Consider the following 22,683-nt stretch of genomic DNA (forward strand, 5'->3'; position numbering starts at 1 on the left):
GTTCCTGCAGCAGTGATGATCGTCACATATACCTTCCTATTTGGGCGACCAGCACCGCAACCTTGGAACCCAAGGTTAGAAGGGGCAGTGTGGGGCAGCGGTTATCGCTCATTGGGTGCTAGGAATGTAGCTACAGAGGTACCTAGGTAGCGCCTATATTCGTCCCCACCTGCGCACCTGCCCAATACCGCCGGTTTAGGTAAACAGTATTACAACCTTGGAACCTTTCAAGGTTGTAGTCTCCCTTGGAGGCACTACTCTTGAGAACCGAAGGAGCCCGAAATACAGTAGCGTAAGGAGCTGTTTTCTCTAGTGGAGCCCCTGAACAGATGAGATTGAAGCTAGATGGCGGAAATCCTTTTTCATTAAGGATTAAAATTTATATTATACTCCGTACAGAATATAGAATTGTAGCGTCTGACCAATAGAGAGTCAAGAACGGTATAGACAATAGATTGTCAACGAGAGAAGCGGATACGGTATAGCCACCTTGCAAGCCTGCTACTGCAGCGGAATGAAGCGAGAACACGACAGCAAAGACTGCGTAATCATATACTCAGTACATGAATGAATATGTGCGGATATGAAATGATTGAAAGTTCAGAGCTTGAGGCAGAATAAATCTTTATCGGTAGGCTATGCACGCAATTGGGTGCGTCTGTGCTCAAAATACATTCTTTGAGTCTCTGTGAACAAAATGCAACAAATGATGGAAAGAAAACAGATAGAACACCAACATAACTACAAGTGCGCTTTGATAGATAGCTAGCCGGCTTATCAACTGCTATCATATATGTACCCCCGCTCACTGAGACCCCGCCAAACCACTTGAGCTTCGTTGGACTTCGGGCTCTCTTCCTTGAGAGCTCTTTACCTCTTGCTCCCAAGTTCAACCACAGAAGGCGACGCAGATTCCCGTGACTCATGCAACTCATCAGTGTCACCCCTCTCGGCGTCCGTAATGCGCTCCGCAGGGGGGTCTTTCGGCAGCGGCGCGAAATACACGGTCGTGTACATGATGCTGATGGCAATAATCTCCATGAGGACATCCATGATAAGATAGACAGTATCGTTACCACTAACGGAGCTCCACAGTTCAGCCCCGGTAAAGTCACCAAGGGCGCTATAAAGCAGACGGATAAAGACAAAGGGCGCAGCGAGTCCCACGATGGCTAGGATGCACGCCTCGGTTCCAAGGACGGCTCGCTTCGCGGGATGGCGTAGTACGTCTTGCACCAAAGCAAAGTAACTGACGAGCATCAGAGTAAAACCGACAAGGAAGAGGGCCAATGCTGCCCTAGTGAGGCTGTTGACGTGGATCTCGTCCGTGGTTTTGGCGTCCTCGAGAGCCCTATCCGTCCCGACAATACCGAGAATCAGGCCCAGCAAGGAGAGTAGAGATATGCCAATTGCGGCCTTTCCAGGGAATACCTTTGCAGTCTTGTTCCTATTGGGTGGTAGATTAGCACAAAGTTCAGGGCAGAGGCAACTCCTTGGGATGAATGTACTTACACCCGGCCAACGAGGGCAACGCATACGAGCATGAGGGGTGCCAAGCCTGAAAGCTCACAGACAACAACGGATACAATGACATGAAGACCTGGACTTCTTAAGGAGACAAAGTAGGAAATGCTACCTGCTATACGCAGCAAAGAAAGCGTTGCAATAAACCGCCACGTGCCTGCGGCTTTCAGGCCATAGCGGAAACAGAGCCAAATGGCGTAGACAGCGGAGGGCACAAAAAAGATGAATTGAACCATGGTGATGGCGGTGCGATATGATACAGTCATTGCGGCGATTGACGGCACACGGGTAGATGGGCGAGGGGGTAATTAGAGATAGTTAGAATAAAATAAGCCACGACTCATGAGTTATGGTGATATGAAGGCATATTAAGGAGGTTAAGTACAACTGCATACCTTAATGGGACTAGTGTGTGGCGATCCTCGGGGTTCCAAGCTTCAACCTTGGAGTGATCCATCCATGGATTCAGGGGCTTCGATTTGATATTATGTCATAATCTTAGCTACATAATGTACCTATATACTTAGGTAGATCGTGGAATCTTTCTGGGTCCCGGTGTCCAGGTGCCCAAGTGGTTACTACTACTCCAGGGCTAGAATGCTCCGAGGTCAGCATCAGGGCCACACCTCTGAAAGTGTCCGCTCATAGCAATTGGAGAATGTAATGATTACTCGGTATAGTTTCATCCATGGGTGTATATTCGGCAATCATGTTTATTGCCTTGTTAGGCTATCGATAGGACCATCATCACTTTGAAATAGCGCCTTGACAATTAGATTGGAACTTCGATCTAAATCATCTTCATACTATTTAGAGAGAACCGAGAATCAGCAGTCTGTATCTCTATATCTTAATTGTACACAATAACATCATCTATCTTTCGGTTTCGGTTTACACCACATATTCTTTTATCAAAGTGATTTACCGTGGAAACTGCGACCGTGTGTTCATACCATGAGGTCACGGCCCACGCGATCCCCGTCCCGGGCGATTGTCATGCTGTCCTCCAGCGTTTTGTGCGTTTCATCTTGGCTGTGACTGGCGGCACCGATGTCACCTTCATTGCAGATGACAACTTCAAGCAAACATCGATCTACACGACCACGGCGTCCGGAGATATCTCAGAGTTGACGAAAACTTCATCTGAGGCACTTGGCTTCAGATCTTTCTGGCTTAAGTTTTGGCATCTACGCGCCTACTTCGCGGGCTAGTACAAACAACAATAGCCTTGAGCTGCTGCTGCCGCTAGTTGTCTCACTGCGATTCATTGATGAGGAAGTTGCCCACATCACACCATCCCTCTGTGGCAGCCACGGACCGTAAGCAGCAGATGAGTTGGGCAGTACGCACCTGGAAACACATGAAGTCCTGGCCAGCAATAACATCCGACTTGATCAACACAGTCAACAAACAGCTAGCAAAGGAGGCACTCGCTACCGCTCCTGTGATTGTTCACAAGCACAAGCCTGAGCCTAGTATCACCCTAGCTAGGCCTGTTACTGCTGTCGCCGCCGCTGACAGCATTGATGTCACTGTCATCGCAGCGGCTGACACTGAGGAAGTGTTAAAACTTCCGGTCGCGGCCAAACTACGCCAGTTCGACCACCACTGCCGCGCGTAGTGTCTCGCGACACTAAAGCTAGACGACAACCAAGTCGATCAAGTCTTGCCTATCACCAATGTGCAGGCCGGATTCGTTGCTCTCAGTATCGACCCGGAATATTATGATACTACCAGGTATATTGGCCGGCCTCGGATGACACACTTTGTGTACATGATTCCCGAGGACATGTACCCAGGCTCCAGTGCGCCGTCGACACCGAGTTACCGCGGTACAACTGCCTCACCGTCTTCATGTCCGTTGAGCACCATATCGCACCGTTTGCGCAATGCATCCTCTCGCCGTCGGTAGCCCGCATTCCCAAGGCCGAGGTTATCTGTGACAACACAGACGACGAAGGCCGTAATGACGTTTAAAGCCACACGATCAATAGCATCCAGAAAGCCCCCGAGGCCAGTATGAGCGCTAACAAGCCCAGCCTCCGCGTAGCGTGGGTGTGATCACCTAATTGCGTTAGCTGTGTCATGATCACGTCAATATTCAATGGTGTCTATGATGACACGCAGATCAATTTCCTGTTTTATGCTGTGCTGGCCGAGTACGCCAAGCCCGGGCCTACGCTGCTCATGGAGCTGCTGTGGATCCGAGCTTCTGTGGAGCTCGAGCTCATTTACGACTGGATCCAGACCGTTATGTACGGGGCGGGCCGTCTCGCTGGCGTCCGCGGGAGCCGGCTTGGCGAGCGTCAGCCCGTGGCGGAGCATTACTCCCAAACGCAGCCCCCGGGTTCGCGGAGAAGCACATTCGCAGTGTCAGTGTTAAGGCCAGCTTACCAATGCGACAGCTGTCAGGGAGGCGTAGGCAATGTCGACCAACATGCTGATGGTCGCCGAGGCTGCCTGGGCCAGCGTCTTGGCGCAGACCTTCTTGGACACGATCCGCGCCAACGCCATCGCCGGTAAGAAGCTGTTTGGCGTGAAATTCGACACGGTTCTAACGACCGGTGCCGCTAAGCTGCACTCCGGTGTATGGTGCCGATACTCGTGGCCCTACCCTAGTGTCTCGTAGTTCACAGCGCCAAGACGCTTACTAGCCGGGAGGCCTGCTCGCTATTGGCGGCGCACCGGATCGAGGCCCACCCGTTCCTTCCTGCCGTGTCCGACGCTCCCTCGAACGCCCATGGGTACCGCTTCGATAGTATTTTGCTGGTAGAGGCGCCAACGCTGGAAGAGGTGCACGACCCGCTGCGTCAGCTGCCGGGCTTCAACTTTGATGAGAACCTGATGGCGCGCTTCAGGAAGGTTAACGTTGACTTCCTTCTTACTACGAGGCTGTGGCCTAGGAGCCTTCAGTGGCATGAGAGGGTGCTCCGTCCGCTGCGCGTATAGCCGGGCTCGCGACGAGTTCTCAACATATGATTGGGTGCATGGGGCCTTATCGGGGCTAGATGAGGCAATTTTGCGCATTAAGTCTAAGGCAGATGCTTTGTTCTATATCGGCTAATTAAGTTTGTGTTGAGAATTTAAGTTGCACGATGTAATGTATTGTGCGAAAGAAACTCGTATTACTCGGGGCTTTACCCCCTTTAAACACCGCCTTCTATTCCAGTTTAGCCCCTATTAAGATGTTTCCCATGAATAGTTTCGTTACGATTCCTATCTAATTCAGCGTATCTACAGTATCTCGATTGAAATATACACACTTCAACTGGATGAAATAGCTCAAAATATACTTCTTCGGTGATACATTGGATGGCGCAATGGATGTCAAGATGAAAAGAACTGGCAGTAAATTTCGAAATAAGGGTTGATGCGAAATTTTGCACTTTCGGGATCTCCGTAGTTGGCCTAAATCCGTATAGATCAAGATTATGTACGAGATCAATGGAGTGGAGTACCTGCTAGGCAAAAAGATACCAAACAGAGCCTATGTGGAAGTTCAAAATTGGTTATTTCAACTTCGTAACGCTCGGGTGTTTTCATCATTGTTGCGTGCCGAGATATATACATAAACTTCACACAGGTCTATCACAAATTTTGAAAAATTTGCAAATTGTCCTTTATCTGTACAAAATTGGAACGCTGACTTCCTATCTCTTGATATCTGCTAGATGTATATCGCTGTATACGCAAGATCTAAACCGCTACCCATGTAAAATTTAACACATGCAATATATAACCAAGAACTAAGAACATAACCATGTCAACAGGGGGGAAGCAGAAAGTCGCTCGCTGGCAGCACGGCGCTAAGATGGCCAACATCCTTCTCTATCATGTCAGCCAGATACGCTGCTTTCTGAATGCCCGTTGTAGAGCGAATGGCACGAAGACGATCTACGATCCATTCACGTGTCTCTGGCGTGTTGATCGGCAGGCTCCCGGCAAGGTATAAGTACCAGACGACAAAGTACGCACCCGAGGCTGGGATCAAGCGTGACGGGTCAGCGCTGCTGCTACAGTCCATATACGAGGCGCCAGTTGTGGCTTCGTGCTGGATGAAGCCAAGCATCTGAGGCACCGACGCGAGAATATCGTCGCGCATCTCTGTTGTCGTGTCTAACGTCCTCTGTAGCAGGCTCGTGTAGGCGCCGCCGTCTGAGAACTCTTGCGGTGCCAACGCAAGTCCCTCGCGTAGCAGTAGGCAGTAGATAACCTGGTTCAAGATGATGCGGCATGCACGCATCCCGTCCCATATCTTGGCTACCCACGTGTTGTAGTAGATATGGTATTTGCCCTGGAACACAAGGCGTGGATTCGCCATAGGGTCATTGACCGTCTTGAAACGCCAGGTCACAGGTAGCTCAGCGAAGAGGTTTTCAAGTCGCTGACTCAGCTCGGCGGCGTGCGAGAGGAGCGTCTCCCACTCTCCGGCTAGAAAGGGTGTCTCCTGTTCTGGTTGCACTTGGCTGTACAGATTCATAACCTCGATGTGCGCAGTACTTAGTATCCAAGACGGACTCTTGCCATTAATGTTCCGCTCCATCTCGACGCGCAAGTAGCGCAGACGCGGGGGCATAGGTTGGTCGTACCTCGAGCACAGTGTGAGTATGTGGGAGACGGCCTCGCCGAATATCTGCAGGCCCTGCTTCGTACGGAACTGGGACGTGCCGCGAAGCATCAGAAGGCAGGCGGCACCGTTGATATGGCACTTCCACGCCTCCAGAGATTCATCGTCCGAGCAGGTGATGCTCTCAAAGAGCCCCAGAACCATTACAGCGAAGATGACACTGTCGCTCCCGGCCACGCGGGGATCCACTAGCGCCCCATTGACCCTCTCGATAGCTTCCGCATAGCTGGAGCGTGCCTTGCGCATGACGCTGTCGGCGCCTGTGATGTTGGCTAGCCCGGCGAGGCCTACTGCCTGGATGGCCACGCGTGCCAGCTCCGTGTCTCCGGCTGGGCTGGCGAGTATGTTCTCGGCGTAGTTGAAGACGCCGGGGCACGGCCCAGAGTCTTTCATGACATAGTTTGCTATAAAGTAGTTTATCCCCAGCTCTTCGAGACTCTGAGATGGCACCGTGGGGGATATCAGCATAGACAGAATTTGGCCGTCCAAGTCAAGGCTCAGCGTTGGGGATTTGCCACGGGATGACGACAATAATACGGGCATCAACTGGGTTGGCTCCCACAACATGCTAGTGTCATCTACGAACATGTCCATCCCACTGAGCACAACTGAGCTATCATCGTACATAATACTATCGATGAGATTCTCTGTGACGTCTTTGTATTTGTGTGCCGCGCTCTCTTTCTTGTCCTGTCCACATTTCCCATTATCCTCTCGGTTCGAGTTTTCTAGGTTGTTCGGGTCGTTGTCGTTGTCATTGTCGTACTGTGTGGACCTGTTCGCCGAGTCATCGGACAATGAAGCTGGGGGCCGCAACACGCCCAACGACAGGTTGAAGGAGGCGGGTGACGATTTGGCAGATGTCCTTTGGCTAGGGGGTAAATTCCCACGTGGTATCTTGTGAGTGCGAGCGCGGTCGATGACCCGGGTTGTCTCGTCGCGGAAGATGAGGCTTGATGCATCGTGGTAGCCTGGACAATTCTGGCCCTTCCGACGGCCTGAGGGGTGGTGGGGATGAGGTGAGTTGTGGGGCTTTCATAGAATGGGAACGGGGAACGTCAAGACATACACTGTCCGCAGGATGGAACCGCTTTGTCGCACTAGATGTAGTGGCTGGTCAGTGGTGATATGACGAGCCATATGTGATGAACAAAGCACGCACTCGTCTTTTGCTGGTGCGACATAGCGCGCAACTTGCCGAAGGGCGCCCGCAGTATACCATGGTCGAAGATGCTAGCTACGGCCGAGCGAGGCTGAGTCTCGATACCTCTTGAGCGAGCCCAAGTGGCAAGATCAGGCTGTCTTTCCCCAGTTCTGGACTTAGAGTCGGCTGTCGGATGTGCGGGGGGACTAGCTATGATTTGTGATGTAATGATCTTGGTGCAAGCAGATAGGATAGGCATAAAGACAAGGATAGAAAGAGCCTTAAAGGAACTGCCTGTCCACGTAAGCTACCATGGCTGCTGCCTTTGTTAGTTGCACTGTTCACTGTCGACCATCCAATAGTCAGTGAACACACTATTCAAAGGGGCGATGCTGGTACTTGGCACGGTGCTTATAATGCTCTGGCGTGGTGCTTATAACCCTAACCTTATGTGCTGATCGCGCATGTGTTGCATTGATTTGACCAATAAGACTAACCAAGTGTCAAGATGCTTTGGTGATCAACACAGCCACGAGGTTGACCAGGGCTCCAGCTCTGGAGCCCTGGAGGTCTCTCCAGCTGACTCATCTTATTCGCCTGAAGATACAGGCAGCCATGGGGCCCTGAACCTTGCAGGGTGTTGCTGACTAAAAGGATGGTCAATGGATCCCTCCAGGGCTCGATTGGCTTTGATGTCTCAGAGCCTCGGCGCATCCGGGACTACTAGAGGGGATCCCAAATTAGATATTAAGCAAATGTGACTGGTTAGAATATTCGGAGTGTGCATTATTAGACCGAGGGACAGTTTTGGCAGGCCAGCTCTGCCCCACACATATTGCTTTGCCTGTATGCTGTATGCTGTAACCGAAACAATGGCATGGATAGCGGGATATGCCTGTATAGTACTACTCTGGTAGCCTCTATAGAAGCTTGCTGCCCAAGCAAGAGGGACTCAAGTAGACGAAGGAGGTGAGAAAAGAGAAGGACCATAAAGGGAACCCGGGGAAAACAATTGGTAATTCCTACTAATCCCGAAAGTTTCTGAGATATTATGGGACAAAATAAACTACATAGATCCCTGGGATGGTGTGACATGAGTCATTGTTAGTCTTAATGAATGGCCGGTAACGGTGGCCTGTGATTGGCTAGACAACTATAGCAAGAGCAGGAACGAAACAATACTTTATCTTGTTCACCCTCTTGTCGTAACCTTCTGGAGTACGGGCAATCGTTTTCACTGTCGACAAACGTGTGAAATCGACAGCGAGATCATCAAAATGTTGGACAAAGGCGCGACAAGCGCGAAACCACCCTCCCCTATGGCGCCCGGTTTGAAGTTACAAGAACACGAGAACGAGATTCTCAGGCGCCAAATAGACACTTCGGAATCGCAGATGAGTCGTTTGGGGCTTTTGTATTCATGTGCAACAAAGTACGAACTATTTGTCTTGGTCATCAGCTCAATAGCAGCTATAACTGGAGGGGCCCTTCAACCCATATCGTTTGTGAGCTGCTCTTCATAGACATTTAATGCCCTAACCTAATTCCCGCCATACAGCTCTTTTTAGGTGGATTGGCCCAAGCATTCAAGGAGTTCTTCCTCGGAACGGCTTCTGGCTCTCACCTCTCATCTCTGGTTGCAAGATTTGCCCTGTATTATGTATACATCGCCATTGGACAGTTTATTTCAGTGTACATCTCGACAGCCGGATTCATGATAGGAGGAGAGAATATAACCCAACGACTCCGAGAGAGATATCTCGCCGCTATCCTCCGCCAAAACATAGCATTTTTTGATGTCCTTGGAGCTGGAGAAATAACAACCAGGATTACGGCTGATATGAATCTGATCCAAGATTCTTTGACAGGCAAACTTTCTCTGACTCTGTACTCATGTTCCAATTTCGGGACAGCTTTTATCATCAGCTTCGTGAAAAGCTGGCGCATGGCTTTGATTCTGATATCTGCAATTGTGGCAGAAACGGGATCCATGAGTATATGCTCGTCGTTTATGGTCAAGTATACGCACATGTCTCTGTCAGCATATGCAGACGGATCGACAGCTGCCGAGGAGGCCATCAGTTCAATCAAGCATGTTACTGCATTTGGAATCCAAGACAGGCTGGCCGATCGGTATCAGAAATTTCTCACTAAGGCAGAGGCTTATGGTCTGAAGAGTCGTATTGCTCTTGCGGTCATGATGGCCATCATGAATGGCGTTATATTCCTGACCTACGGACTCACATTCTGGCAAGGATCTCGTTATCTTGTTGTTGGAGATATTGAACTGGGAGCTCTTATAACCATTCTTCTTGCTACGCTGACTGGAGCGTTCACGTTTGGTAACATCGCACCTAATTTCCAAGCGTTCGCAACTGGCGTGGCAGCAACAGGAAAGATCCTTGCAACCGTGTCCAGGCATTCACCGCTGGATCCATCATCCTCCATAGGAAGCAGTCTACAAGCTGTGTCTGGGACGATAGAATTCAAGAACATTCGCCATGTTTACCCTTCTAGGCCAGACGTACTGACTTTAGATGGAGTAAATCTTGTATTTACAGCTGGGAAGACGACCGCGATTGTGGGTGCTTCTGGCTGTGGGAAAAGCACGTTGGCAGGTCTGATTGAAAGGTTTTACGAACCAATCAGTGGTGAAATATGTGAGCCTTTTCCCGTGTGAAAGATGAAATGTGCTAATGATGGGGTAATAGTACTCGATGACCACGACATCACGTCTCTAAATCTGCAATGGTTACGCCGACAGATAGCGATCGTCACACAAGAGCCCACACTCTTCGCCACAACTGTATTTGAAAATATTAGATTTGGGCTCACAGGTACTGAACACGAAAATTCTCCTCACAATGTGGTAGAAAGCCTTGTGTTTGATGCAGCAAAGAAAGCCAACTGTTTTGAGTTCATTTCTGCGTTGCCGGACGGATTTCACACCAGTGTTGGTGAAAGGGGCTCATTGCTTTCGGGTGGACAAAAGCAGCGAATTGCCATTGCAAGGGCTATTATTAGCAATCCGAAGGTCTTGCTACTGGATGAGGCTACTTCAGCTCTAGATGCCCAGGCGGAGCGGCTGGTACAGGCAGCGCTTGATGTTGCTGCCAAAGGTCGGACAACGATCACAATAAGTCACCGGTATGTGTTTAACTAGTCCTTAGGGAAAAGACTAATCATGATTTAGACTATCCACTATCATGGCGGCAGAAAACATTGTTGTCATGTCTCACGGACGCGTGGTTGAGCAAGGAACCCACAACGACCTACTTGAGAAACGAAAAACGTATTACGAGTTAGTGGAGAAGCAGCGCATGTCAACCGAAAGGGGTATCGTCATTAGTGAAGCAAAGTCGGCTCTCTATGCAGATCCCGAGTTTCCCGACTTGAAAGGTGAGGGCAATGAGTCCAAAAAGTACACATGCGAGATGGGAGAGTACCGGGGAGCCACAGACCTCAAGAAAGATTCTGAAGCGGACTTTGGCGAACGTAAATACTCCTTGTGGACTTTGATAAAGTTCGTTGCCAACTTTAACAAGGAAGAAACGCTTACTATGGTTTGGGGCCTGCTTTTTTCAATCGTCACAGGGGCTGGAAATCCCACGTAAAACCCCATTCTCCCGCGTCGTGCGGAATTTCGATGCTGACTATTCCCCTAGGCAAGCTGTGCTTTACGGCAAAACAATTGCGGCAATGTCGTTACCTCCTAATATGTATGGAAAGTTACGTCAGGATGTCAACTTCTGGAGTGCGATGTATGTGATGCTAGGAGGTACTGCATTCCTGGGCTGGGGAGCATCAGGTCTCTGTTTCGCCTACTGCTCGGAGCGCCTCATTCATCGTGCCAGAGATCGTTCTTTCCGAGCAATGCTCTATCAGGATATTTTCATGTTCGACAAAGCTGGGTTTTCTGCTGGTTCGCTCACAGCCTCACTGTCCACGGATGCCACCAACCTTGCGGGAATGAGTGGTGTGACACTGGGCTCTATCTTCATTGTCTCAACGACTTTGATTGCTGGAATTGCCATTTCAATTGCGATAGGTTGGAAGCTAGGACTCGTTTGTACCGCAACCATTCCAATTGTTCTTTCTTGTGGTCTCGTCCGACTCAAGATCCTCGGGGAAATAGCTCGACAGTCGAAGGCAGTATATGCAGCTTCAGCAACCTATGCATGTGAAGCAAGCTCTGCCATCAAGACGGTTGCATCGTTAAATCTCGAAAGCCATGTACAGGAAGAGTATCATAAAATATTGGAAGCCCAGAGACAAAAATCAGTCGTTTCAACGCTCAAGTCATCAACCTTTTATGCAGCCTCACAGTCAGCCAACTTCTTATGCATTGCGCTGGCCTTCTGGTATGGAGGAAGTTTAATAGTTCGTGAAGGCTATTCTATGGTGCAGTTCTTCATCGCCTATGCAGCTATTGTGGTAGGCGCATTCAGCGCCGGAGCTATTTTTTCCTTTGCGCCAGATATGAGCAAATCCCGCCAGGCGGCCCAGGACATCAAAAGGTTGTTGGACCAACCTGTCAACATTGATGCCCGCCAAGAAACTGGTGACCTGTTATTAACCAAAATCGATGGTAGCTTGGAGATGCGGAATATCTATTTCCGATACCCCAACAGACCGGAGAGGGTGGTTGTTAACGGCCTAAGCTTGAGTGTTCAACCAGGACAATACATCGGTCTTGTAGGAGCGAGTGGTTGTGGGAAGAGCACCATCATTGCTTTGCTGGAGCGGTTCTTTGATCCTGAAGTGGGTCAGATATTGGTTGATGGGAAAGACATTTCCAAGTTGAATGTCCAAAGCTACAGGAGTCACCTTGCTCTAGTCAGTCAAGAGCCAACACTGTATCAAGGAACCATCAGGGAGAATATTACCCTGGGAACCAACGACGACGATGTTTCCGAGGAGAAGATCACCAAAGTATGCAAGGATGCCAATATCTATGACTTCATTCAATCTCTGCCGTAAGCTACCCCTTCAGCTTTGTGTCTTTTTCTCTCTTTTGTCTTTCTATATCTCTTGATTGCACTCCAATTCACACCTACTAACGCTCAGCTCAGTGAAGGCTTCTCGACCCTCATAGGGGCGAGGGGTGGTATGCTCTCTGGCGGGCAGCAACAACGAATAGCCATTGCGCGAGCGCTTCTCCGTGATCCACGTATCCTCCTTTTAGATGAGGCAACCTCTGCACTCGATTCGGAGTCTGAAAAGATCGTCCAGGATGCTCTGAATGCGGCGGCTCAAGGCCGAACAACAGTTGCCGTTGCGCATCGAATAAGCACGGTGCAGAAAGCCGATTGTATTTATGGTAAGAAACATATATTGAACTTTATTGTTGCAGAGTCTAACTTGTAATTATAGTGTTGCATGAAGGTAATGTTGTGGAACAGGGGACGCATAAACAGTTGATGGAGCTGGGGGGAAGGTATTTTGAGTTAGTGAGGTTACAGAGCTTGGAGAAGTCAGATTAGAAAATGGATACTAGGGCTTAGATATACTGGATGGAGTAGTATATATGGTTTGATTTGTGCAAAGAAAAATACAAATAGGTTATAAGATGAAGTAGAAATCTATGTTGTAGTACATCTAGATCAAACCCATTCCACAGGGTCCAACGCTCTTCGTTCTACTCCTTTCTCTCGCTATCAACAAACGCTGGGTCGGTTTTTTTCTCATGGGGTAGACGATTTATAAAATATTGCTGTACACTGTTTAATAATTAATTTCGGGTTCCAGGGCTGACCCCCTTGGAGGTTGTCCGCTAGTCAGGACAAGAGCCCAATCGGGAAACCCCACAGTAACTAGTCGGACATTTTTGTGTACTCCGTAGTATAATTTCCGAATACTTCTCATCCACATTCTCTTTACTCCGTACAAGAAACTCGAGAAGTGAATATCACGCTCTCGCAAAAAAATACTTGACTGGCAGTTTTGGTGGCGTTCTCTCCTTCGGTGTGAAAAGTGATACTTGTGCGAAATTATGAAAAGGGTTGAATTTCAACAATTTTTAATAGTGAGCTGTGTTGTATAAAATGCAATTAAGTGAAACATCAAGGTAAGCACTACTCCGTAGTTACCGACAGTCTATATCGGATGATCCGGCTTAACACGAATGCGAAATTAAAGAGGTAGAAGTACACATGCAATTGGTTCCAGTTCAACGCTAAACCCTAATTGATTCCGTGCATGCAAATGATTCTCAGGCGCCTAATCTTGCAGAGCTCCTACGGAATTGAGATTAGCGGCGTCGATGCAATTTGACGCCTCTATCACATATTCTACCATACAAACTCTAGTATTCCGAGTTTCAAGCCTATATTCTAGAGTAGACTGCTTTCAGTCAACGGGATCTTAAAGAATCTAGTACTCAATAATGATACATCTCATTGAACTGACTCTTCATGATTCCACATCACATTTTTCGTCGCAAATGTATACAAGCCAGAAAGGAAGATAGGATTCACAGGGGTGGGGATGAAGCCATGTTTAATGGCTTCATCCCCAAGCATTGAGAGGATCAGACAATTTTCAATTTAATTTCCTACACTTGTGAAAAGATTCACAATCCTAGTTACTACATGCTGTTTAGTGTACTATTCCTATAGTACATTATTCAACAGTCATAACCAGGTAATAATCGTTAAATCGATCTGCCATGTATTAAATATATATTTCTGGTCTATATACAAATTCAGGCACCAAAAAAGCCCCTGATATCGCTCTGCTTCTGGCCTTTTACTTTTCTTACTTCATCAAACATATTAAGCGCACTAATTGACTACTCTTGTAGAGTCACTTTCAAGGAGGCTAGGATCGATCGGAGAGGCATTTTAATTGATGGAAATCAGCCAAAAGCTACGTGATTAGCTAACGAGGCATTTAATTGGTTAAAAAGGGTTAAAACACACGTGATTGAATCCCGTTGGCCACTATTTTCTTTTGCGTGGGAGAGAGGGTGAATTAATGATTATCGTATGTTGTACGGAGTAGTAAATAGGATTCCACGTTTTTTCTATGGCGGATCAATTCAAGCACTGGATCTTAATCGTTATATCCGGGTCTTAATGTTTAGGAGGTTCAGACAAAGGCTGAAACACTGTCTCACGGATGAAGACCCTGTTCCGTTCAAAACTACTATAAATCAGACAGGGGTGCGCTAAGCAATCCACTTTCACTACCCACTTGGCATAAGGATGACACCCCTGATTTATCCATTCGAATTAGCCTTCAGGAAGTTCCCCGAAGAAATGGGGTATTAAAGAGCGCCGATCCGTCATTAAGTATGGCAAACAGACAGCTACACCGACCAAACCCAACATGCGTGGGACTTTCATTCTTTCTTTGCTTTCTGCGGCGCTGGGCGCCAGCGCTGCTGTTTCTCAGTCTAACCTGAAGACTCATGTCGATGTGCTGGCACTCGACTACGCCTTTAACCCCGTGAAGGCCGCTTACTGGACTGGATATCCTCACCACCGTCGTACTCCTTTTGCGGTGTCGCCTGATGGGAAATCAGCCTACATTGCCTATCTTGACTCCAGTGCCACAGATGTTCATGTGCAGCAGCTGGATCCTACCACCTTTGCTGCTACTGGTACAACTGTGACCGTCTCTGGTGGAAAGGAAGGCGTGTTCCCCACTTTCCCATAACCAAACAAAAGGCTGGTTCACTAATGCATAGTATAGCTGGGGGTCTTGTGGCCCACAATGATGGATTTGCCCTTCTGACCAACGAGGCGATGCCTTCTGGCACCACCAATGCACCGCCGAGTGGAACCCCTGTCCCTGTGCTATACCGCTACACCTCAGGAAAGCAGACATGGAAGACTTGGCTGGGTGGACCTGGTGTGCACGAGTCCGACGGACTTTCTGCCTCTCCCGACATGAATGGTGATCTCGTCTACTCCGAGAGTGCAGAGCTCTACGGTGCATACTTTGTCGTGACTGATTATACCGGGGACGCATCGGGCCATTTCGGTGACAGCGTCGAGTATGTCTCTGCCAGCGGGACATTGGAGACAATCGCTGGTGCTAGCAGTGCATGGGGCTGCAGCCACAACACTGGCATTGCATTCGAAGCAGCCGATGACGCCCCCTTCGCCGGCATTTGCGCCGAAGATCAGGGCGCGATCTGGTTGAATACGAAGACGCAAGGAATGTCGAACGATGGAGTCAAAATCTCCAACGAGAACACTACCAACGGTGCGTCTGGTGAGCCTATGGGTGGCATGTCTGGTAGCTACAGTGCGCTGGCTCGGTTTGCCGATACTACCAAGTATATCTTCGCCTGGGTTTCCCGCGGCGCAATTGATGTGACAGAGAACGCTTGGATGGGAACTGGCTACACGAACGTGCAGAACCGCACAAACGGTCGCAATGTTGCTATTTCGCTTTTCTCTGACAAATATACCAAGGTCGGCGCCCAGGCCACATCTGAGGTGGGTGCCGAGGATGGAGATGCTCAGGTTAACTGGGTGACCTCAGGATCTAACGATTGCTCAAATGCTCACGCTGCCACCTTCGGAAGTAACAATGCCCTCATCACCTGGGAGGAGATCTCGAACCCGACTTGTGACTTCATTGCCATGGGATGCCGTGGTTCCTTTGCTGGAACTTACTTCCAGCAAGTTGACTCCACCGGCTCCAAGGTTGGTGAAGCTTTCAGCGCTGACGATGTTTACGTTGCTGGCGACATGGTTACTATGTCAGATGGTAGAATCTGCTGGCCCTACGTCAACATGACTTGGGACCTCTCGCAGCCTATTGATGACTCCTCGTCCTCTGCTACTGGCAAAAAGATGAGCATTGCCTGCGTGGGCCTCGATGGTACAACTGATTCCTCCACGACCGCCGCCACTAAAGTCACCACCAGTGCGACCGCAAAGGTCGCCGTTAGCGAGAGTGCGAGTGCAGTCACCAAGGCCGCTTCAAGTGCAACCACCATCGAAGCCACAACCCAGACCACCGAAGTCGCTTCAAGTGCAAGCACCACCGAAGCCACAACCCAGACCACCGAAGTCGCTTCAAGTGCAACCACCATCGAGGCCACAATCCAGACCACCGAAGTCGCTTCAAGTGCAACCACCATCGAAGCCCCAAGCCAGACCACTGAAGTCGTAGCCGAAGCTACAAATGCCGGTGTCGCCGCGATCGGAAGTGGATCTGGGAACGCGTCGAGCAGTTCTGTGATCGAAATCCCAACGGCTGCGACTAGCGCTGCTGCTAGTGCAATTCCAAGCAGTACCCCTACTGGAATTGCCAGGGGCCACGGGCGGAAACACGGCCACGGCTGGGGACACCATGGCACGCAAACCCACAGTTCAGGACACCACAGTTCGACATATGATGATGTCTCTGACAGCGAGCCCCAGCTCAGTGGGGCTTGTAAGTCCTAGTAGGTTGCGTAATTTACCACCAGCATTCACTAGATCCGTTCCTAAGTATCAGATTTTTCTTCGCATGAAAATTGTATGGTCTTCTTCGACGCCTTTTGGATATTCCCTATTGTAATTGTAACAAATCGTGCCCAGGGTTTACTCATAGTTCATAATCCTAAAATTTGCAACCCAACACTCGTTGGGCCGACCTACCTAGGTATAGACTTCTTGGCATGGGATAAATACCAGGGGTGGAACCCCATTTCCAGTACGAACTTTGACTACTATCTTACCTTACGTTACCTATCCTATAGGAATCTGTTAGGATGGGACCCCGAGTTTCAGGATTTTCCAGTTCAACGTTGTATTGCCTGATGAAACTGGATGGGCTCGAGCTCATCCCAGACATATTTGACCAATATCCAATAGAATACCTGATGATACAAGTTGTCTACTCGTCGGTCTTTTACTGTTGGTAGATTGAGAAATTATAAATCTTTCTCTGCATTTGCATTCTCTTGGTACTCGGGATCAACCCTACGACCTCATTATTTGACAACCCAATTAGAGAGGAGAAACCGATTACACGAATCTCCCATTCATACAGTAGGAGTGGCGCAATCGACACGAGAACAGGAGGAATCAAGACAGATAACGGAATTGAGATCATACTGATTGTACGAGAATTTTTATCGCAAGAACGTGACCAAGAGTTTTGGCACTGTACAGCCATTGCCATCACATTTTTCCCAGGAACCAATTCAATTTTCAGCACGTTATATGTATGACCAGCCTTTCCACAACCTCAGCTAAAGCGAACAGTTCCAGCATGGCCGCATTCATCTCGGCTGCATCGATCTAGGAAACGAGCGTTTCTTGAATACCACTCGAAGACAGCTTCAAAGATGATTTAGAAGACGATTTGTTTTCTGTGGGACACTGGGATGGTTTGACCACGCGTTAGTGTAGCTCTCAGTTTGTCATATTGATGTAATGATGCTATTACCAATAAAACCAAGTGTCTTGTCTTTATCGGCAACGTGTAAGTCTATTCTTGGAGCGTGTCTTCCTTCGCCCTAATCACATGTTGTCCGAAAAATTTTGATGGATTGTTGAAAGTCAGCCATGGCGCCTTTTGAACATGTTGAACTAATTGACAACGCCCATGGTAGGGGGTCTCTAAGCAAAATAAAAATTAAGAAGATGACAAAACGCCTCAGGAGCTAGGTTGCTAGATCTGGCACCAGGTCATGAAACGCCTTCCGAAGATTACAGCTCCCCGTGATCTTGGACCCAGTCTTGCATTCAGGACACTCCCGTCCATGTGTGATGAACAGTAGATGAAGTGAATACTTGAAATCATCGGGTATCCTCCTTTCGAGATGTGCACGAGCCTCCTCTGGTGTTGCATGCATGGGCCTCCATCCCAGGAAGCCAGTGATGCGATAGATATGTGTGTCCACAACGAATCTCTGCCTTTTCAATGTCAAAGCAATCAGACAACTTGCCGTCTTAGGGCCGACCCCGTTGTAGCTGAGAAACTCTTCCATCACCTCTTCATCGTTAAGCGGCCAGAGATGATTCAAGCTGTAGACTCCATGTCTGCTTTTCACTTGGTGCAGGATAGACATGATGAACTTAGCTTTCCTGACATGAAGACCTCCACAGGAGAGCACATCTCGAAGGGTGGCCTCACCGCCGTCGCTGATGACGTTGTAATCGGTCCATGACCCGTATTCCTTGACCATGGCCTGAACCTGTCGAATTGCGTTGCGCTCGTTGGTGGCTTGGCATAATAAGCCGTATACAAGCCCATCCAGTGGATCTGTGAAGACGGTAGGACGATCAAATCCATCTGCATTCATCGCATTCGTGGCGGTGGGGTCCCGTTCTCCGTGAGATGCCACTAGGATGCGATGTGCCTCCTTACACTCTTGCGGAGATGGACGTTTGTAGTCGGGGAAGGGAGAGCTCGTAGCAAATCTCTTGTATTGTGTAATTTTCTTCACAGGTTTGATTTTCACTGTCAAAGTGGTAGCCGTTGTTTTGGCGACATCGTGGTAGGGCAGTCCCAAGTTTCGTGCGCGCGGCTTCTGCGCCTTCAAGATTCGGGCCATGCGAGCTGCTCTCTGGGTGGCGTGAGGGACGTGCTTTCTTTCCTTGTGTCTTTTGATGGCGGGAACATTTAAACTTCTCCCCTGAATGCCATTTTGCGGCCTTAAATTAAAAACTTTCGGCCAATTCGGGCAAGAACGATCGGGCGGGCGCAAATAGACATGACGTCAGCCGCAAGCGGATCCACAGATCAAGATCGATCTGCTTGTGCAACATAGAAACCTTGGAAGAGCTTAGCTCGATCTGACAAATCTACCAGGTGGAGAGCGCACAGGGAATCGGACCAATAGGAGCTATCCCACTGCAGATCGGTCCAATCGGCATTTTCCCACAACAAAAACAAAACGCGGAAGGCCAAGGGTCTTGCCTTTTCCAACGTAACCTCAAATGCTGTCATCTATAGAATGAGATTGAATTTTTACCCGTTAATTAACGTGATTTAACTATCTAGTCGACCTTCATACCTTCATACCTCCATAAGCCGAGCCGCGTTAGGTAAGAGCTAAAGAGGTCCTTTGTGCGATATTCCATCAGATCTAGGAATATATGGTAGATGCGGTGGAGACCCCTCGATTCGCTACATGGGATCACCGATTCAAACAGCTTACTATCCTCGCCGTATATGTCCATACGTAAATGATAATTCGGGTTCCACTCAAAATAATCCGAATCTGCTTTATTACTATGGGACGAAAGATGGCACGATTCCAAGCTTGCTTATGCCTAGGATGGTTACAAGATTTGTTCGCTTGTTGAGGGCCTCCCAGATTTCCGGTGCTAGAGGTGCGCCGCTGATGCAGAACTTCCATAGGGTAGATAGAGCCTGTAGAACAGAGGAAGATTGGCCTAAACTTTTCCGACAAGACTGGGTGAGATGACGGCTTTGGTGGGAGCCTCTGCCCTGATCACCTCGACCAGAGTATCAGCAGGCAATGATGTGGCTGAGGAGGGGGGGGGGGGAAGCCTACAAGAAGAAGGCGTGCGGCGTGGAGGTTCTCGTTCCATGGTTGGATTTGGGGTTTGGTAAAACGTAGAATTTTAGGTAATATTTGGGAAAAAACGAAACAATCTTGATACCATAGACCGCTCCTGATGTACTCCGTAGGGTGTTGAATGGTGCTCCCCAGGAGGGCCAGATTTTTCTAGCCGGAATAGACTACAAGTGATGCAAGGGACTTGACAGGTCTTTTTCGCACTGATAGGGAGTGGCACGGCCATGACGCTGAATTCGTCCCGATTCCCACACCGCAGCATGTTCTGTTCGCATTCATGTCTCAACTCGCAACATGGATGCAAGGTATAAGAGAACAAGCCTTTTTCGAAGGATTGAGAAAGTTACCATCCACCCCAAGGTAGCCAGTCATTTCGACATGAGCAGCAAAACCAACAATGTCGTGCCCCCTGGCAAGGTGGCCTTTGTGACGGGTGCAAACGGCATCAGTGGCCATGCCTTTATCGAGCACCTCATCAGGACGCCCGAGTCAAAGTGGTCAGTATCAAGAGGTGATGCTTGTTGGGAGAAGAAGAATTCTAACTGCGCCAGCAGGTCCAAGATTATCGTCACCTCACGGAGACCACTCCTATCATCCTGGTTGGACCCTCGTGTGGAATTTGTGGCCCTCGACTTTTTGGAGCCGGCTGAGAATATCGTGATCGTTATCAAGACAGTTTGCAAAGATGTGACGCACACCTATTTCACCTCTTACGTCCATTCCATGGACTTCTCTACTCTGGCTGAGAAGAATTGTCCTCTTTTCCGGAACTTCCTGGATGCTGTTGACTCGGCCTGCCCTAAGCTTGAACGCATCCGCCTGCAAACTGGTGGCAAAGTAAGTACTGGAGTACCAAAGGATGTTGAAACCCCTGAAAATTTTGCAGAATTACGGAATGATGTTCCGGGAGTTCTCCAATCCATTCTTTGAGGATACCCCGCGTTATGAGGGCCCGGGATCAGTTCCAATCTTCTACTACGAGCAAGAAGATGACCTTAAGAGGGTGCAAAAGCGACACAACACCTAGCACTACAACGTCATTCGTCCCATGGGCATCATTGGTTACACCCCTCAATGTCAGTTGTCGATGAAGCCGAAATTGAAAGCCCTTGGCGACTGACAATTTAACTAGTCAACGGCATGAATGAGGTAATTCCTCTTGCTCAGTACTTCCTCATCTGCCGAGAGCTTGGCGAAACCCCAAAGTGGCCAGGAAACCTGCGTAACTATCATCGTGTCGAAGACCAGTCATATGCTCCCAGCATTGCTGATCTCACGGTGTGGGCGACAACTCAAGAGCACTGCAAGGATGAGGCGTTCAATCACACCAACGGAGATGTCATTTTGTTCAAATTCCTATGAACCCATCTCGCCAAATATATCAATGTTGAAGTCCCTAGTTACTCGAGTATGCCTGACAGGGAACAGCGGGAGCTTGATCTGGTTGAATGGTCGCGTGACAAGGAAGAGGTGTGGAAAAGCATCGTCGCCAAATATGGTGGCAGAGCCGACTGCTTCCAAACCGAGGGCTTTGCCATGCTGAACTGGGGATTCAACTCATCCATCACCTCCACTACCCCTTTCATGAGCACTGTTGCGAAAGCCAGAAAATTTGGCTGGACCCGCATCGAAGATTCTTATGAGGCTTATGACCGCTCGTTCAAATCCTACGAGAATGCCGGCATTCTCCCTTGCTCTCGCCAATTTCAATAAATCTAGACTCGCCGTGCGACATCTGGAAGCTTTCTTTGTTCCGTCACATTGCTCCAACTCGATTAGAACCTAGCGTGATTGGATGGAAGATTCTGCAGAGGACACCTTCATATGGAAAAAACAATGTTAAATCGTAATTTTACATATGTCATATCTTATCACTCTCACTTAGAGAGTTTAGAAAATCTCAAGGGTCTAGACTTTCAATCAATCAATCTATCTAACAATATAGCTATTGAAATATTTGAATAAAGAAACTATAATAGATAGAGCGCTATTAAAAAAAATTGCCTAGCTAGTAATACCAATCTATTAGTATATATTATTTCTAATAGAAAGACTTAACCTATATAGATAGTAATTGTATTTCCAATTATCTCTTAATTACTTCGTGGTCTTCCGCACAACCTAACCTAGACTGGGTTAGGTCTGGGTTTTACTGGGTCGTGTTGAAGACTAGGCATAGATAAAAAGGATAATGAATGTGTTGAAATACCTTCTTTTTAAGATAAAAGCTCGGGAAAACGAGGGCTTATAACCTCTTAGAGCTACAATATAGGGCCAAAAGGAAGAAGGGAGAGAGTTGATTTCTGTAGGATGAGGCGAGCTTCTAATCTATCTAGCTAGCAAACAAGGGGTTAATGCCTGAGGCACACATGGCGGCCTAAGGCCACCACAACATACAGTAAGGGCGGGCGGATGCGAGATCTAGTTGTAGGTAGTTCACATTATTCTGTTGGGCTTTAAGACCGGCAGTGAGCTACCACATGGAATGCGGAGAGGGTCTTAGATCTGGTGTTGCTTGTCGACTGCACTCGCGGTTATTCTCGTGAGCTTCACAACAACTGTGTCTAATGCCGCGGCTGAGTCCTGCAACCCGGGTCGCTCGAAGAGATCCTGGTTTTTTTCCCCAATCTTCTCCCAGTCTACTCAGTCATAAGCTGTTTGGAGTTTAGTGGCTCGGTTGCGCCGTGCTTGGATATGTCGTGGTAGAGATGGCATTTGATGGGTAGTTCTAGTCTATCTATCATTTTTAGAAAATGAGTATTCTTGATTCTTAATAAAATTTAGAACTTCCCAAGACTTTATTAATACAAAAGCCTGTAACTGCACTGGGAACTGTAGCAAGCCAGCATCCATTTGCACTTCATCATATGCATTGCCACTTTCAATTTCATCTCA

General features: G+C 48.5%; 7 protein-coding genes across 7 annotated transcripts; 4 read left to right on the forward strand and 3 right to left on the reverse strand.

The window, feature by feature from the left end:
• Window positions 1–870: 870 nt before the first annotated feature.
• On the reverse strand, window positions 871–1,760 carry PEX2_011840 (uncharacterized protein; the record flags this gene model as incomplete). Its single annotated transcript, XM_016738461.1, has 2 exons — window positions 871–1,447; window positions 1,513–1,760. 2 exons carry the CDS (start codon window positions 1,758–1,760, stop codon window positions 871–873), a joined length of 825 nt encoding a protein of 274 aa, XP_016603815.1.
• A 1,124-nt stretch (window positions 1,761–2,884) lies between these two features.
• On the forward strand, window positions 2,885–4,473 carry PEX2_011850 (uncharacterized protein; the record flags this gene model as incomplete). Its single annotated transcript, XM_016738462.1, has 7 exons — window positions 2,885–3,100; window positions 3,146–3,261; window positions 3,324–3,456; window positions 3,519–3,541; window positions 3,603–3,894; window positions 3,947–4,109; window positions 4,154–4,473. The coding sequence occupies 7 exons, from the start codon at window positions 2,885–2,887 to the stop codon at window positions 4,471–4,473; spliced, it is 1,263 nt and encodes a 420-aa protein (XP_016603816.1).
• An 814-nt stretch (window positions 4,474–5,287) lies between these two features.
• On the reverse strand, window positions 5,288–7,291 carry PEX2_011860 (uncharacterized protein; the record flags this gene model as incomplete). The annotated part of the gene is made up of 2 exons (XM_016738463.1): window positions 5,288–7,103; window positions 7,221–7,291. 2 exons carry the CDS (start codon window positions 7,289–7,291, stop codon window positions 5,288–5,290), a joined length of 1,887 nt encoding a protein of 628 aa, XP_016603817.1.
• Window positions 7,292–8,572: 1,281 nt separating this feature from the next.
• PEX2_011870 (ABC transporter, integral membrane type 1) lies at window positions 8,573–12,778 on the forward strand (the record flags this gene model as incomplete). Its single annotated transcript, XM_016738464.1, has 7 exons — window positions 8,573–8,800; window positions 8,854–9,955; window positions 10,007–10,442; window positions 10,489–10,905; window positions 10,961–12,271; window positions 12,368–12,615; window positions 12,669–12,778. The coding sequence occupies 7 exons, from the start codon at window positions 8,573–8,575 to the stop codon at window positions 12,776–12,778; spliced, it is 3,852 nt and encodes a 1,283-aa protein (XP_016603818.1).
• A 1,846-nt stretch (window positions 12,779–14,624) lies between these two features.
• PEX2_011880 (uncharacterized protein) lies at window positions 14,625–16,699 on the forward strand (the record flags this gene model as incomplete). Its single annotated transcript, XM_016738465.1, has 2 exons — window positions 14,625–14,898; window positions 14,991–16,699. The coding sequence occupies 2 exons, from the start codon at window positions 14,625–14,627 to the stop codon at window positions 16,697–16,699; spliced, it is 1,983 nt and encodes a 660-aa protein (XP_016603819.1).
• A 1,205-nt stretch (window positions 16,700–17,904) lies between these two features.
• PEX2_011890 (endonuclease III domain-containing protein) lies at window positions 17,905–18,798 on the reverse strand (the record flags this gene model as incomplete). Its single annotated transcript, XM_016738466.1, has 1 exon — window positions 17,905–18,798. The coding sequence occupies one exon, from the start codon at window positions 18,796–18,798 to the stop codon at window positions 17,905–17,907; it is 894 nt and encodes a 297-aa protein (XP_016603820.1).
• Window positions 18,799–20,082: 1,284 nt separating this feature from the next.
• On the forward strand, window positions 20,083–21,501 carry PEX2_011900 (uncharacterized protein; the record flags this gene model as incomplete). Its single annotated transcript, XM_016738467.1, has 5 exons — window positions 20,083–20,285; window positions 20,343–20,625; window positions 20,816–20,864; window positions 20,921–21,134; window positions 21,189–21,501. The coding sequence occupies 5 exons, from the start codon at window positions 20,083–20,085 to the stop codon at window positions 21,499–21,501; spliced, it is 1,062 nt and encodes a 353-aa protein (XP_016603821.1).
• Between the last annotated feature and the right edge of the window lie 1,182 nt (window positions 21,502–22,683).

This window comes from Penicillium expansum (assembly GCF_000769745.1).
Source record: "Penicillium expansum strain MD-8 chromosome Unknown contig38, whole genome shotgun sequence".
In the NCBI taxonomy this organism is placed as follows: Eukaryota; Fungi; Ascomycota; class Eurotiomycetes; order Eurotiales; family Aspergillaceae; genus Penicillium; species Penicillium expansum.